At 39.1% G+C, this 15,937-nt stretch overlaps 1 protein-coding gene across 5 annotated transcripts in view; it reads right to left on the bottom strand.

Annotated features, from left to right (window-relative positions):
- LOC131216917 (adenylate kinase 5, chloroplastic) overlaps positions 1 to 7,576 on the bottom strand; it is a 70,397-nt gene extending 62,821 nt beyond the window's left edge. For 2 of the 5 annotated variants that reach the window (XM_058211531.1, XM_058211530.1), the window contains exons 1-2: positions 7,280 to 7,573; positions 6,749 to 6,853 (exon numbers count right to left, since the gene is read on the bottom strand). In XM_058211531.1, coding sequence (XP_058067514.1) covers positions 6,749 to 6,853; positions 7,280 to 7,483 — 309 coding nt within the window. In that variant the 5' untranslated portion in view covers positions 7,484 to 7,573. Of the gene's footprint in view, positions 1 to 6,748; positions 6,854 to 7,279 lie in introns of all 5 variants that reach the window. The other 3 variants (XM_058211528.1, XM_058211529.1, XM_058211532.1) reach the window with 2 other exon arrangements.
- Between the last annotated feature and the right edge of the window lie 8,361 nt (positions 7,577 to 15,937).

Genomic DNA, 15,937 nt, shown 5'->3' with positions numbered 1-15,937 from the left:
TATCCAGAATTCTGCACTTAGCAGAATTTCTGGACAGATTGTATTTCTAAATTAAATTAAAATACTTTTGATCATCCAAAAATCGTGAAATTTTGTAGAGGTGTGGCCCACCCATGGAAGGACCATCCTGCAAATTTTCTGGGCCATCAGGCCCCTGTACCATCCGTGGTGCGGCCTGGGATGGCCCACCAAGCTAGGACGCCCAGGCTGAGGCGTCCAGCTTTGGCTGGCCGTCCAGGCCACCTTATGGGCCCACCTTGATGTATTTTGTGTCCCACCGTTCATCCAAGTAGGGTCCATATGGGGCATGATCATTTTTCCCCCTTCAATAGCATCCATTTGGAACCCATTTGGATGAGTTTTGGGCTTTTATATGGCCCTTCCTGTACCCTTGTTAGGACCGTTTCTTCCCTTGGGCTTTTATATGGCCCTTCCTAGCTCATGGGCTATCCCAAAGTATTGGGCCCCCACTAGATGATGATCCCATAGTAAATTGTCTAAGTACCTAGGCTTGTTTTCCTCCTTGGGAAGGAGGAGTATGTTCCAAGTCTTCATCGCCATACGGCACACCCTCATGACCCATATGCATCATTTGCATGATTGGATTGCATTTGTGTGTGGTCATTGGGTTGATATGATAGAAGGATGGAGTTTCTCCCCTTGTGCACATCGAGTGCTTGGAGCTAGTGCATGATCTATATGCGTGACTCGTGCATTGGCATCGCATTTCATTATAGTATCGCCCTTGCTTCAATAGGGCCTTGCCTCCACAGGGACATTCGTAGATGGCCGTATGTATGGAAACCGGAAATGTATTACTTGAGCATATAGGGTACATAGGATGCCCATGGGTGAAATTCTCAAAAACTTCCATGGTACCAAGGGTCTGCTCCAACGTCATGACCGGGTGGAAAATATGAGCGCACGAGGACCTTACACCTTTAGGCCGCGACTCCCACTGTCGTGTAGTCGGTTGGAATGGGGTGCGGCCTTACCCGCCTGTGAGAGAGGGCATTGCTAGGCTGAGTCTGACCAGCTCGTGAATGGGTCCACTACCATCAGGCCTTGCTGGTGATTGGCTGTCCACAGGCAGGTAGTGAGGTCTCCTATGCTCGTTTGACTGTGCGGGTCTATAGAGCGGCAGTCACTCTGCAGTGTACTAGACCCCGGTAGATTCCTTATGATGGAACTGTACTGACATGTGGACTAGATATGAGGACTGGCATTACTTCGCATTGCATTTGCATCGGCTATACAAGCCCTTTATGCATCACCTTGGTATGGCGCCCAGTACTCATTGCATTGTGTTTATGACAGCCTTGGTTAGGCTTATGGCAAAGGCATTGATCATATTTCCCTTATGTATCTCCTATTACTCTAATGCGCACCATTGTCACACACTTTCACCACCCTCTAAGCTCTCTATAAACTTATGCACGATTGATGCATGCAGGAGATCCTAGGTCGGCAGCGTAGTAGCAGAGCTTGGATAGGAGTTGAGCCGAGAACCCAAAGTTGCAGATCTTCTTTTCTTCTTCTCTTGTTAGCAGATGTATTTCCTTCTTGTCATGTATCTTAAAGCTCAAATTTATAGTGGATTTTTGTGATGTGTGCCTTAGTTATTTCTAAGATGTGCTTGTTGTGATCTTGGGTATGCTCGTGTTAGATTGATTATATGATTATAAAAATCCTCCTTGTAGGATTCCAGGATTGGAACCTGCCTCAGGAGCCGAGAATGAGATACTACGGAGGCAGTTGCAACCAGAACCGGTTATCGGGTTTCTTGTGAGTCCGGTCACCGAGTCTAAGGCTTGACATTTAGAGATATAAAGTATTGATAACAATGAAAGCAATGGGCTAGGACAAGCAGTACCCAACCCAGACATATGGGTTGAAGTATCATCTACTAATGTGATAGAAGAAATGGAAGACGACTTTACTAACTGAGACAATACACTGTCAACTGGTCATATGATCGGAAGCTCCTAAGTCGATGAGCCAGGAAATACTACTAGATGATGCAAGATAATGATACATGACTGTGTACGAGTAGTTATAGATGATGATGCGTAAGTAGAACGATCCTTCAAAAGGCGGACATATTCTTCATTGGACAGTGCGACTGTATCACCTATAGTATTGGGCTCAGAAACGGAGGAGATAGGCTTAAAGACTGCCCTCAGTGCCATCATCGAAAGAATGAACCCGATTCGCCCAAGCAGACTTACCAATAAGGTCCTAACGTATATCAACTGTGTGGTTGCTAAGACCATAATGAGTGCACTGTCGATTACCCCAATAACGACTACTACTGAAATTTGTACCACAATCTCCCCAATTATTTTAACCTCCAAAACGACCTCCCCTGAATCTCTACCACCAAAACAACCACCACGACTTCCCCCATCTCCTATACCAGATGCAGAAACAAATGCAAAACTATCTTACAAAGGTGAACTCTATACACTTAGGGCATGTTTGTTTCGCCAATTACCGCCATAATTCGAAGTAAACAAGCAATTATTGCAATGAGCTAGCATTTGAGAAAAGGACTTTGGAGTAGTTTGACAGTCGTTTTACACTCGCATTACATCAATGTAAATCACAAACTTCCAACGCAAGATTTCTTCCGAATTAGGGCGAGATACACCTAGAATCGAGGTGACCGTTCGACTGCTCTTTATGGCAACAGACTATCAATGTTTGTGCACACACATTTCAGAGGAGTGGTTAACTTGCCACTATGCCTACCTGTTTCCATTGTTATAAGCATGTAGTTGTCATGGTAAGTGTGTATGTCCCCCTTAACCGAACAGGCGAATGTGCAGTGCGTGATAACATTTGCCTCTTGGGCTGCCTAATTTCACCAGTATTTATGTGATGTAATCGGCGTGGTAATTGTGTCTGTTGCCATTATGCAAATAGTAGGAATGAGCATTGCGTGATAACGTTGTGGACCAACATACATTTGGTTGATGATAGTCAGCCATTCGTGGGATTTAAACAATTAAGGAAAACGAGTCCCAGGCCGTCCCTCACCTAAATATTGTGTATAAACAACCATTTGATTTGCTAGTCAAATTCACCTGACAGCAGGGGACAGGTAATGTAAATAATAATTATTATGAATTTACACATATTTACCGAAGTATTTGGTGAAACAAGCAGGCCTTAACTACATGTTAAACGCAAGTGAATGACTCACTGATGGATGGGATCTCACTACTTTCAAGGATCTACGCTCGGACAAGCTCGAACTCAAGACGAAGACTAAAGTAGAATTTAGCAACATAGAATTCCTCTTTTTGCCATCTATTGGTCTCATAATCAGTAAACATGGGCCGGTATACATTCGGTACTTCCCACATGCCTCGCAAGGCTGAATACTACATTTTGACACTCTTATATCCCTGTTGAAAAGAAAAAATATTCTACGGTAACTCATGGATCCGAGTTAATTTTTTTCACCTGAATACATCTCTCTCTGTTACTTAATCTTTGCATTCTATTGAACTTTCTTCAGGTTTTAGAGAAGTCAAATACTTTAATTTCCATTTCCCATAAAGAAAACTTCTATCGATGTGGCCCATTGCAAGTAATTTGCCCATTGTGTTTAATCAATAAAATCTGAAAGTTCATCGACTCAGATGGAGACAAAAGACTAGTAATGAGTTCGTTCTTTACATCCATTGATGTAGGCCAAATCAAAAACACAAAGGAAGAATGTTTAATTTTCCCGATCCCAACAAAAATTCAAGAAAATCACATATATCAACGAATGCAATCACTTGATAACACTACTTGATAAAGATAAAAAACTTCACCCGTACACTTTCTCTAATCCTTGTCATATGCAACTTCCACACATTTTAAATCTCATATATGGCCACACATGCAAATCTGACCAATCACGCACAATGGCCGCTTTTGTCCATCACAATGGTGTTATAAGAAAGCATGGTGTGTTGTAAAGGCCGTAAAGGCCATTACATAAAGGTAACGGTGGCAACCGTTATAATTTGTGGGGTTGTAAAGGCCATAACGGCCATTACAGGAAAAAAAAAATGACCCATAAAGGCCATTACAACCTCCATAATGGCCCATTACACCCCTCATAAAGACAGTAAAGGCCCCGTAACGGTCCATTACTTTGACAATACAGGTTTTTCAGAAGGAAAAAAAAAAAATCAATAGAGAGAGAGAGAGAGAGAGAGAGAGAGAGACCATAACAGCCGTTATGGCCCCTGTAACAGTCGTTACACCCCATATCGTAAAGGTAACGGTGGTAGCCGTTACGGCCACCATTACCATTACAAAATACCTTGTAAGAAAGTAAGCCTCACACGCATTCATGATACACGACTACACATTCCACCATGTGGTAGTTGAAAGAGAATTCTCGTCGATCAGCCCCCAACAAGTTTAAAAATCACCTCAAGTAAATAGAAGAAGGAGAAGAAGAAAACAAGAGGAAACAAGGAAGATGAAAGAGATCAATGCCCGAATTGATTTCATTGTGATACTGTATGGTATGATTGATAAAGGAGAGAGAAGAAGAAAAGTGGAGAAAGAATGAGAGGAGGAAGAGAAAAGAAGAGATTCACATGCTCCCAAACCCCCCCCCCCCTCTCTTTCTTTATTAACATGGTTTTCAATAATTGCAATAATGCCATTAGTAACAAAAGCAAGAATACCAATTATGTCCTAAATAGATAGGCCATAGAACAGCCCATTTCCAATTTAAAGAGAAAAAAAAAAAAAATGATTTGCTAGCAAACTCAACCGTTCCCACTCAAACCTCTATCATTAAAGAGTTTGTATAAGCTTCAATACAACTTCAATATTGGATAATTGGAATTTTTCTGTTTATTACCAGTTTGGCATTGTATCACATACAATAGGTAGATTCAATTTATGGTAATTTGTATAGCGACAGTCTTTTCATCCAATGTTAAGTATGTAATGGTTAGTCATGAAGATATTCACATTTTTAAAATCTCTTTGACTATATAGAGCTTCTGATATTGTTCAGGAAGTATCTTCAAGATTACAGACTGGTATCAACCAACCCTCGCCAAACTTGTTACCAGAACCTATACTCCGGGAACATAGATTATAGCTAATGCCGTAATGGAAAAAGAAAAAACTGTCCCCTGTACCATGAACTTAATCAGATCTCCATACTGTCCACTACACTAACAATGGCATACAGAGATTTTTTATTTTTATTTTTTTAAAAAAAAAAATTTTTAAAAGTGATCAGTCTTGACACATACATTTCAATTGTAAACCTTTCTCGGTTTGTTGACACCTTGGACTTGTTTCCCTTTCAACCTTATAAATTTCAAACACAGAAAACACCAAGATTACTGCTAAACATCCCATCACTCTCCAAATCCCAGAGACTATCCATCTGCAACAAAGATGCAAAACTCAAAGTCTTGAAAAGGTAACTCTATTAATGAGAGAACCCGAAATATCCACAGTTACAAAGAGGTTCTATATGATTTTGGCTGAACAAAGCATTGTTTTTCATTTGCTCCAGCAAGACATAGATAGGTGAGGCCAAACCCCCACCTTTAGATGACCCAGACCATACATCAGTAGGTCCCATCTTATGGTGACCCAGACGATTGATCTAGTCATTATGGATCATGCCCCAAAATTCTCATCCATCGGATGGTCATGACTGTTCAATTGGTACACATTCAATGAGGAAAAAGAAATCCACAGATAATATGGGTAAACTTCTCAATTGGGGAATAATAGGATATGACCCATTCATGATCCAACCAAAGTGAAAATGCTGGTTAACAGAAAGTTGGGCCCACCAATATGGTTTCTCACAAAACCAAGAATTGTCTTTTAGTCCAGTCTCCTAGTGTGCATTACCTTATTTACAATCCCATAGTCTCAATTTTCGCTTACCAACCACAACAGTGTCAATTTGCACATATAAAGATGCTAATAGAACATAAATTAACAGCGAAGAAAGGCAATTCCTAGCAATGTTTTAAATATAGAATAATGTGTGACCCAGCGTTCACCCCTCTAAAGCATGAGGCATAAGCCACTTAGCTATGTATCTTAAGCTACATGCTACTTCTAGATTTTTTACTAAGGTTGTGGTTTGGCGGCACCAAATATCATGAAATTTCATGATAGTTTGCACTGCATTAGACTGACTAATAAAAAATTTTAATAATATTTCATGATATTTGGTGCAACCAAACACAACCTTAAACAATAGGAAAAATAAGCTAAAGATTAAATATAAAGATAGAGAAATAGCAACAGAACTGATTTAATATTGTTACCTATATTACTAAAATTGCCAAAAAGATTAACTATTTTTTATTGAAAATGGAAAAATGGAACAAATCATTAAAAACATCAATTGATTTTAATGTTTTAGTGAAGTATAACTCATGGTGTAAGCTACATAACAAGTAGTGTAGGCTACATAGTGTGTAGCAATTGCTAACGAGCGTGCATAGGCTACACATGACTTGAGCTATGTTCATCAGCAGTGTCGTGTGAAAGCCAGGCTATGCTATGTAACATAAGTTACATGCTACACTGTGTAAGCTATTTAAAACACTGAGTCCTAGTAAGACTAGAAACAACAGGACATATTCCGAATACCTCGAAAACAAAGAAGAAAACACTTGAGATCCCCTACATTTTAAAAAGAAACAAAATTCTGAAAAGGAAAAAGATTGCACTAACAAATATCATATCGAATTACCTTCTGAACAATCATCTCACACTGAGTTCCCTTTCCTGATGCAGGCGCCCCCGAGATCATGACTTTCAACGGCTCACCTCCAACCGAACAATTCACCTTCAATCCCTGCCAAGGAAAAAAGAATAAATGAAATCAAACCCAATAAGCATATATATCAGTATCCCGATGTGCCAGTTCGTACAGGTGGGACCCATGGTTTGGTGATCTGAACCATTGATTTGACGGGACAAGCCATGAGCTAATGATACCTCAAAAGTCCCCCATATAAGAAGAACCTAACCTTTGGATCAGTACCCTAAAAAGAGACGATTAAGAGAAAACGCAGCAACGGTCCTGACAGATATCCGTTGATCTCTGTAAGAATTTTCAGGTCCCTCCCATCGAGGGCTGACCCATAAGATTAAAACTCTGGATTGCCGAATAAAGGACCCCACTTGCACAGGATGGGCACATCAGTTCATCGCCATTAAACCAAAACAATGAGTTTTCTTTTTCCTGGAAAAAAAAAAATCTTGGAAGGGATCTTTCGACCTTAGTGATAGGGTTTTTGCTGGAATCGAATCGGAGTGAGCGGAAACGGCGAGAAATGGGAAAGGAAAGGGAGAGAGCAGAAGAAAGAGAAGGAGATGAAGAATGAGAAAAGGAGAGAGGGATAGAATGAACGGTGGAGATTGAAAGAGATGGAGAGAAAGTGTTGGGGGAACGGATTCCGTTGGAAGTTGGAATTGGCGCCATTTTCTTCTTGCAGAGTTAGTTTTTGAAAGAGAAGGAAACGCAGGGATCATATTAATACTATTATAGGAAGGAAGAGAGGATAGAGTATCCTATAGGGTGAGCTCCAACCGTAGGTTTCTCTTTGGAGAAACCATCTGATCCTCGGTCCGAGTATAAGCACTAGGTACTCTTGCATTTTGGTTTGTATAAGCACGTAGGGCGTACACGAACCGATTTAGCTCGATCGACTCGACTCGAAAAAGCTCGACTCGACTCAGTTCGAAGTTGAGTTTGAGCCGAGACGAGGTGATTTTTTGTGCTCGAAAAAATTTGAGCCGAGTTCAAGCTTAGCTGAGCTTGACTCGACTCGGATCAAACCCTGGCTCAAATCGAACTCAGATCGAACCAGTTCGATGACTCGTTTACTTTGATATTGATGTTGCTCACCAAGTATTTGACAAAACAACTCAACAAAGTGTCGGCTTGTGGCAAGGAAGGTATGTATACGAAACAAATATGTTTTTTCCTGATTTTGATGTTGCCTACAAGGTGCCTACAAGGTATTTGATGAAATACCTATAAAACTGCTACTGTCATTTTACATACAATGAGATTTTGAAGCTGCAGTCTATGTGTTTGTGGAAATGTTGCATAGGCGAACTCAGCTCGAAATGGCCCGAGCTGCTGACCAAACCGAACCGAGTTGGCTAATCAGGCTCGAGGACCGAGCCGAGACGAGTTTGAGCTAGGGTCAGCTAGTGGCCAGGCCAAGTCAAGTTCAAGCTTGACTCGGATCGACTCGTGTACACCTCTATAAGCACGGATGGCAACGGTCGGGTCGTGTCGGGTCAGCCCATGGGTCAACTTGTCCCACCTGCTTGGTAGACAGGTCTAGGCCCAGCTAAATGGAGAGTGGATCAGGCATCGGTTAGAAATGTGGCCCATATAAGTGAATGGTTAGGCTTAAGTTAAACCCAACCCAACCGACAGATATAGGTAGCTTATCTTGGGCCGGGTGATGAGCCGACCCTGGCCCAACTCCAAATACAAAACGAAGTAATGGACCACAAGTATAGATATTATCACATGACCGCGAAGTATAGATACATTAGCCAGGCATACTTAGCCCTATATTTCAATCTTAAGCTGGGCATACTTAGCCCTAAATTTCAATCTTAAACCCAAGCATGGTCATACTGGATCATACGGGTCAGGCTTGGGTTTGATAAATATTAGGGGAGCTTGTGTTCGGAATGCATTGGATTCCAAATCACAAATGAAGGTGATTCTTGATTATTAGTTTTGTAGGCAGCTTCTAAAGAAAATACGCTAGAATCCAAAAATAACATAACAATGCATAGAAATTGTATAGTATATTTAAAGAAATTTGAATTTGATTATTAAATCAACTTTAATATACAATATGTTTAAGATAATTTGAATTTGATTATTAAATCACCTTTATTAACCATAATTAGTATATGTTGGTGATATTTGATAAAACAATTGTAATAAGCACATTGTATATATACTTTAGCCAAAATGACGAAATTCTAAGGCTTAGGTGGGGCCAAGCATAGGATCACAAACAAAAAGCTCACCAAACTTTTTATCGATCAATTTATGCGTGTAATGTTTGCACTATTCATGCCACTTTATTGATATAATTTTAGTGATGCAACTGATAATTTGATTGTTTTAGAGTATCATCAACATGCAATGTGTACAATAGATTAATAGCCTAGTGGTGCCTTTGTTACACATGTGAGTCTACTGCCTTTAAAAAAGAGTCAAAAAAGACATCCAATTCAAAAACATAGAGAGATATTTCAAAACATAGCAATATTGTATATTTCAAATACCTCTTATTATTCAAAATACTTATGAACCCATGCTGCCTTAGACACCCTATCCAAAATCACAGATAATACTTCGCATGATTGCAATAAACTATCGAAATTGGCACTTGACCAATTCAGGAAAGCATCACGAAGGAAAATAAACTACATCAAGGGAATACCTAAGACTACCTGGAAAAAATTGACATGTTGAATTGGCTAAAACATAAGGAGAGATTTCAAAACATAACAGATTTATATATTGCAAATACTTCTTATTATTCAAAATACTTCTAAACCCATGCTGCCTTAGACACCCCACCCAGAATTACAAATAATACTTCGCATGATCGCAACAAACTATCAAAATTGGCACTTGACCAACTCAAAAGAGCATCACAAAGGAAAACAACTGCATCGAGGGGATACCTGGGACCACATGGAATAAATTGACAGTTGAATCAGCTAAAAGGCAATTGGTGGAAATTGGATTCTCGTCGGTGACAAGGCGATCATCCAATTCGTCAGATGGTTCCTTGTGGTAACTGGGGTGGCATATTTAGCTTGAAAAATATGAAACAAGCATATGTGAAAATTCAATTACCGATGGTCCAAAAAGTTCACTTATCAGTTTATGTCAACTCTTATCACCCAAAAGACCTTGAGAAACACAAAATCAGGCCACATCAGTAATTGCTAGAATATGATTCCCATTGGTCACATCTATATGTCGAAAAGCTACCCATTTCAAGAAAGTTCGTTGATCATCGAAGTAAGGTTTAAATCAGAGACATTCAGTTATTTCTTTCCATATAAGAGTGTTTAGCTTCCCTCGTTATCAATCAGCATATAAAATGAAAATAGTTACAAGTCATCTATTTACCTATAAACTCATACTAATAAGGGAATATATGAAAAATATTGAGCATGCATATTTTGGTTATTAAAAAAAAAATTACTTATCAAGCAACATCACCAAAGATAGTTTTACGTAAAAACATATGATACTGAAATTAAGCAACTTTAAAGCTAAACTATCAAAATGAAAACAAGGCTAAAATCCTCTGATATACCTATTAAGCACGCCCACTTGGGTGTGAATTTCTTAAGACCTAAATTATGTTCGGGAGAGGTCTTCTTTTCGAGATTCTACTATCTCAGGTGAGGTCCTATTTGGAGATATATGTTTGGTAGGAGATTTTCTTATGTTGTTCTTACCCTGGTTGTTGTCTCCCCAACTAAGCATTTTCCTAGTTTTCTAATTTAGGAAGGCAACTTGTTTTAACAACCCCCTCGTATGGTTGGTCATTTTTTGAGAGGTTGGAAACTTTGTCTTCTTTTCCAAAGATCCTCTAAGGGTACTTTTCCATTAGTGTGCCGATTTCTTAAACATGATATATTTACCTATTCGGGTCTAGACTAAGGTGGATTAGAGTCTTTGCAGTATCAAACATTCAAATTTTAAATGCCCTACATCTCCACATGCATGGTACACATGAGAGACTATTGACCTACTTCTAGAAGCAAACAAGCCCTTTTGGATTACCGGAAGGATGAAGGTTGTGGCATTAGTTTTCCTATTAAGTTTGACACCCCTATTATCCTCAGAAGGCATACCCATACTTAAATATTTACTTGATCTTTTTGGGTACCATTAGCCTTGGTATTGGCAAGAAAAGATTCAAGTTGGATTTTCATTTTCTTGTACTAGGGAGAAAATTTCATAATTAACCTTTTTGAGATCATTAGCCAATTGAATCTTTTCTACCATAACCCGACCCTGCTATTCAAAAATCTTCATACATTTGGCATATAGCTGGTCATAGGCCTCTTAGAAGTCCTCATCTTCTTCATCTTCATCTTCTTCATTGGAGGAGGATCTTCTTCTTATTCCGAGGTGTTATGGTCGGAATCACCTCCCAAATCTTTTAGAGGAGAAATAATGGTGGAGGCCATAAAAAATCTAAGAGAGCTGAGGCCTTCATCACTATGGGAGTCTCCTGAATATGATTCAGACTCATCCGTATCATCTCATGTTCCAGCCATAGCCTTGCCTTTGAATCATACTTTATTAGTGCATTTAGAGAAAACATGTATATAACCCTAATAGTTGTAACATTAGACATCTTTAGGTTGATTAATAGGTTTACCTATAGGCTTTTCAACCGACTTGCCCTTCTTGTCACAATCCTTCTCTCTATTAATCTTGAGGAATTTTTTGAAATTTCTAGCCATTTTTTCATCCTCATCTTCCGTATCACTGTCATCTTCGGATTCGATTTTCCTATGTGAGTGCCTATATGAAGTTTTCAAAACTCCACGTTTCTTTCTAGAGGGAGTTTCTCTAAAATATAGTTCAAATGTATATAGGGAACCTAAAAGTTCTTCTACTTCTTATCTCATATATGTTCTTATACTCTTTTATTGAGGTTACTTTGGAAGTAAACCTATCCGGGAGGGATCTAAGTATTTTCCTACATATGCATCCCTCCGCAATTCACTCCCCTAAATCCCTCATGGAGTTGCAAATATTATTTAATTTAATTATAATAAAAATCCATAAACATTTCAGACTCTTCCATTTTAATATTTTCAAATTGTGTGGTCAAGAGCTAAAGCTTTGAGCTCTTTATTGTACTAGTTCCTTCTAGGGTGATTTTCAATATGTCACACACTTCCTTTCCCATTTCACATGTACAAATGTATTTTAACTCATTTGAGGAAGCCACATAATAAATCGCATTGAGAGCTTTGACATTATAAGTATACTGAGCTCTCTTATTAATACTTCATTTGGATTAATCTTTGGGAGTGTTAATGGTTTTAGCATCAATAACGACTTGTTTTATGGGTATAATCCATTCTTGTTCGACAATAGCCTAAACTATAGGGTCAATGGATCTTAAGAATACCCCCATCCTAGCCTTTTAATAAGCGTAGTTAGACCCATCAAAATACGGTGGTCATGTGAAGGAATTCTCCTCATTGGTACATATAATTCAAAAGCTCCTAATGGATCTTACTATAGACAACTAACTTCTTAAGAGCAACCCGCTCTAATACCAATTGAAATTGCGTAGATTGTCTACCATTGCACGTGAAAATTTAATGGAGCTTAGAATTATGGTTAAGTCCTAGAGAGGGGGTGGATGTGACCACTAATTATTATTTTTGCCTACTTAAACAATTATTTAATTAAAAATTATTAAGGCGAGTAACACTTAGGCTTCCAAGCCAAGTGAGACCAGTTGCATAGACTATAATAGATATAAACTAATTGAGCTACTAGTCTATCAGGTAGAAATAGCGATCTTGTGTGTGCATGTACTATCAATGCCTAACATATAATCCATTCAAGCATTCATATAATTTAACTAATTAAACTCATAAGCAAGAATAGAAATGTGCTCATATCACAATCATAAATATAAGGATATATAATGGTTCGTCTACTTGCCTACTCCACTCTCGAGAGATGTACTCTCCTTGAATAAACTGGATTTCACCATCATAAGAGTTTTTAATAGGTTCACTCCTAACCTTTACAACCCTACCCAAGGACCTAAGGTACACTCTCATTGAAGGCTCCCTCGAAGACTTAATTGATTTTCTATTAGCTAACCAACAACCGCAATGGTCTTAATCCAATGACCTAAGTTTACTTCGGACGGAGGGTCTTATGAAGACTAACATGTATGCACCCGTGTCCGATGAATTTGACCCTACACAAGATCATAGGTCCTACACATGAACTTATTTGAGTTTGGGTTACAAACTATATACTCAATCCTACACAAGGAAAGAGTATATGGACTCTAAATTGACAATGTTATTTGTCAGATTGAGCCCTGCTGATGTACCTTACTTAAGAGTATCTTCACTTCTTGAATTCACTTCTCTTGTGCTCCCTCAATCTTTGATGTCGATGCTTCAGCTCTTATGGTCAGCTACCTTGTATATGATGCTCAAATGAGGCTATCAAGGTAATGTGAGTGAGGTTAAATCTCTTACAATTATGTAATAGTTTGCTCCAATTGAGGATTCACCTAGATGGACATTTTAGAGAATGTTTATATAAGGTTTTACTTATGAATGTAGAATTTAAACTCTAAAGAATGCAAGACGCCATGTTTTTCATCAAATGGAGCTTGGAATGCTTATTAGAGTGATTAATCATAATGAAGAAGGCATTGATCTCTTTAATCTCTTTAGGAGATAACCTATAAGCATAAGGAAGGCTTGGAATGCACCGAGCCTTCTAAATCTTCCAAAACCATTATCATTGCAAAGATTCAGTTTCTAGATTTATAGAAAAAAAAGGCTCCAACAAATCTATAACAGCTAACTTCGATCAATCAAGTTGATCGAAATAGGGTAACAAAGCTCGCTGGACGTTTTAATGCACCCTCGATTGAATGAGCGAAGGGCCTTCGATCGATTGAGGATTTGCTCGATTAATCGAGGATCGATTGGACATGTGTATTTGGATTTACTTTCTTTTGCATGTGATCTAGCCAGTACTAACCTGATGATTAAGGGTTTTCTTATGATCGAACTTAAGGGTTGACAACCACATATGCTAGGTTGTAATGTAGTAATAACTCGGTGAGACCGAGGTTGAATCATCAAGGAATGGGGAACACGGCTAGAACTAGTCTAAAGCTAATGGTTGGTCTGAGTTTTTAATATATCAAATAGGTTAAAGAGTCTTAAAAATTAAAATAAAAGACTAAGGATCAAGGAATCCACTTATAATAATTACATTACCTCATTCATTGATTCATGTTTTAACTTAATTGGAATTAAAGTCCTATCCTATTCAATTTGAAGATAATTCTATTAAAGCAATCATCAACACCAATAAAAGCATGATTTCAATTGAACAATTCTCTTATGAAATATTCAGATCTCAATCGCAGTGAATCAAGAGCGTTTAAAGCACCCTTAGGCAACAATAGATTAATCAATTATACAGACCAATTCATTCTCTAATTCAGGCTAAACAGTTGTTAAATCAAAGCATTCATTATAACTATAATTCACAACAAATCCAAAAATCAATAACTTAAAGACTTTAAAGTGTTGAGGGTCAAACATTACATATCAGACCCCAGTTATTGTCTGGATTTACGAACACGGTACTATTTAATGGCCCAATTTAACTATGTTTATGCTACAAGGTATATTTACGAGTTTAGACTGAAACAGGTTACTAAAAGCATGGATTTAATGCTCAAAATTCACCAAGGTAAGGGATGGACCCCAGGGGACCAAGATCGATGGATTTATACGCCAGAGATCCGAGAAAATCGAGAAACTGAAGCTCAAGTGGCCTGAAAGTCAGCCAGAATGCAAGATCACAGGTTTCCACCATCTATTCAGTTCGATACTTTATACATGTCCTAAGGACCATAAATTAACTGTACACGTTGAATTTCAGCCCTCGGATCCTTATAGAAGTGGCTCAACGATCAGATCAGCCCATAGAACATCAATCTGAGGCCCACTTGAGATCTGAATATGCTTCAAAGTTGGTTGTAACTCCTTTTATGAAGTGAATCAACATATGGACGGAGCGGATTTCTCCGAAACATCAAGGCGGGCCCCACTTTACCTGGATGGTGTACACAGTGGGTGTACACCCGCCGTGCACCGGACCAGCCCGTTCGGTCCAAGTCTATTTGACCGACCATATCCAGAAACAGAAACTTCCGTTTTCGTTGGCGTGAAACAGGGGTACCATCGGATCGTTAGTGGGCCTCCATCATGGCCATGAAAACGATCTAAACCGTCCATCATGTAGATGCGCTCATTCTGGTCAGAACCATTATGACCGTTTTAAGCCATACATGCGCACGTGCCGGTCACAGCAATCACAAGAAATTCATTCACACCCATTGGAGCAAGATCACTTTAATAGCCCACATCTACAGACATTCAAAACTGACCAATCCTGACCAAAATTCCGAGAGGAATCTGGTGAACGGTGTGGATCTCTCAAAAAACAGCTATAATGGACCCCACCAGCAGCACAACGGAAGAAAAGTGGATTTCTTCCTCTGTTTACGCACGACCGAAGACCCGGCTGATCTGGCCCATTCTGAAAGCATGGTGAGGATCTTCCCAGTCATATGGACTGTCCAAATTGCTCCCATGGGATGACCGACCACTCCCAAGACTCCTGTCTGGATCAGATTCCGAAAAGGATGCCCAGATTCCTGTTCAGATGTTTGCTACGTAAGGAGTTTTCGAAAACTCTATTTGCTGCATAAAAGTTATGCATGTGCACCTTTGAACCGACCTCTTATGCAGCCGACCTTCATCAGCTTATAAAAGGGACGTCAGATAGAGAGAGCAAATCATCTAATCTTTAGGCAGTCGTGGAGGCGAGCTTGGGCGTGAATAGAGGACAGAGAGACACCGTGGGCCGGCCAGAGTCTTCTTCTTCTCTATCTTAGTCTTCTGCTCCTTTAATGCTTTTGTTTTAGGGATTTTAGTTAACCATGTTTATGATTTGTTAAACCCCTTAACTAGGGCTAAGAGGTAAAGCTTGTAGTGTGATTAGGATGGTAGCTTTGCTTTGATTCATGGTTATTGAACTCTTATGGATTCTATCTTGATTATTAAGGAATACTTT

Source organism: Magnolia sinica, chromosome 10 (assembly GCF_029962835.1).
Source record: "Magnolia sinica isolate HGM2019 chromosome 10, MsV1, whole genome shotgun sequence".
Taxonomy (NCBI): Eukaryota; Viridiplantae; Streptophyta; class Magnoliopsida; order Magnoliales; family Magnoliaceae; genus Magnolia; species Magnolia sinica.
The sequence above is the reverse complement of the archived record's forward strand: the minus strand, read 5'-3'. Positions and strand labels throughout refer to the sequence as shown.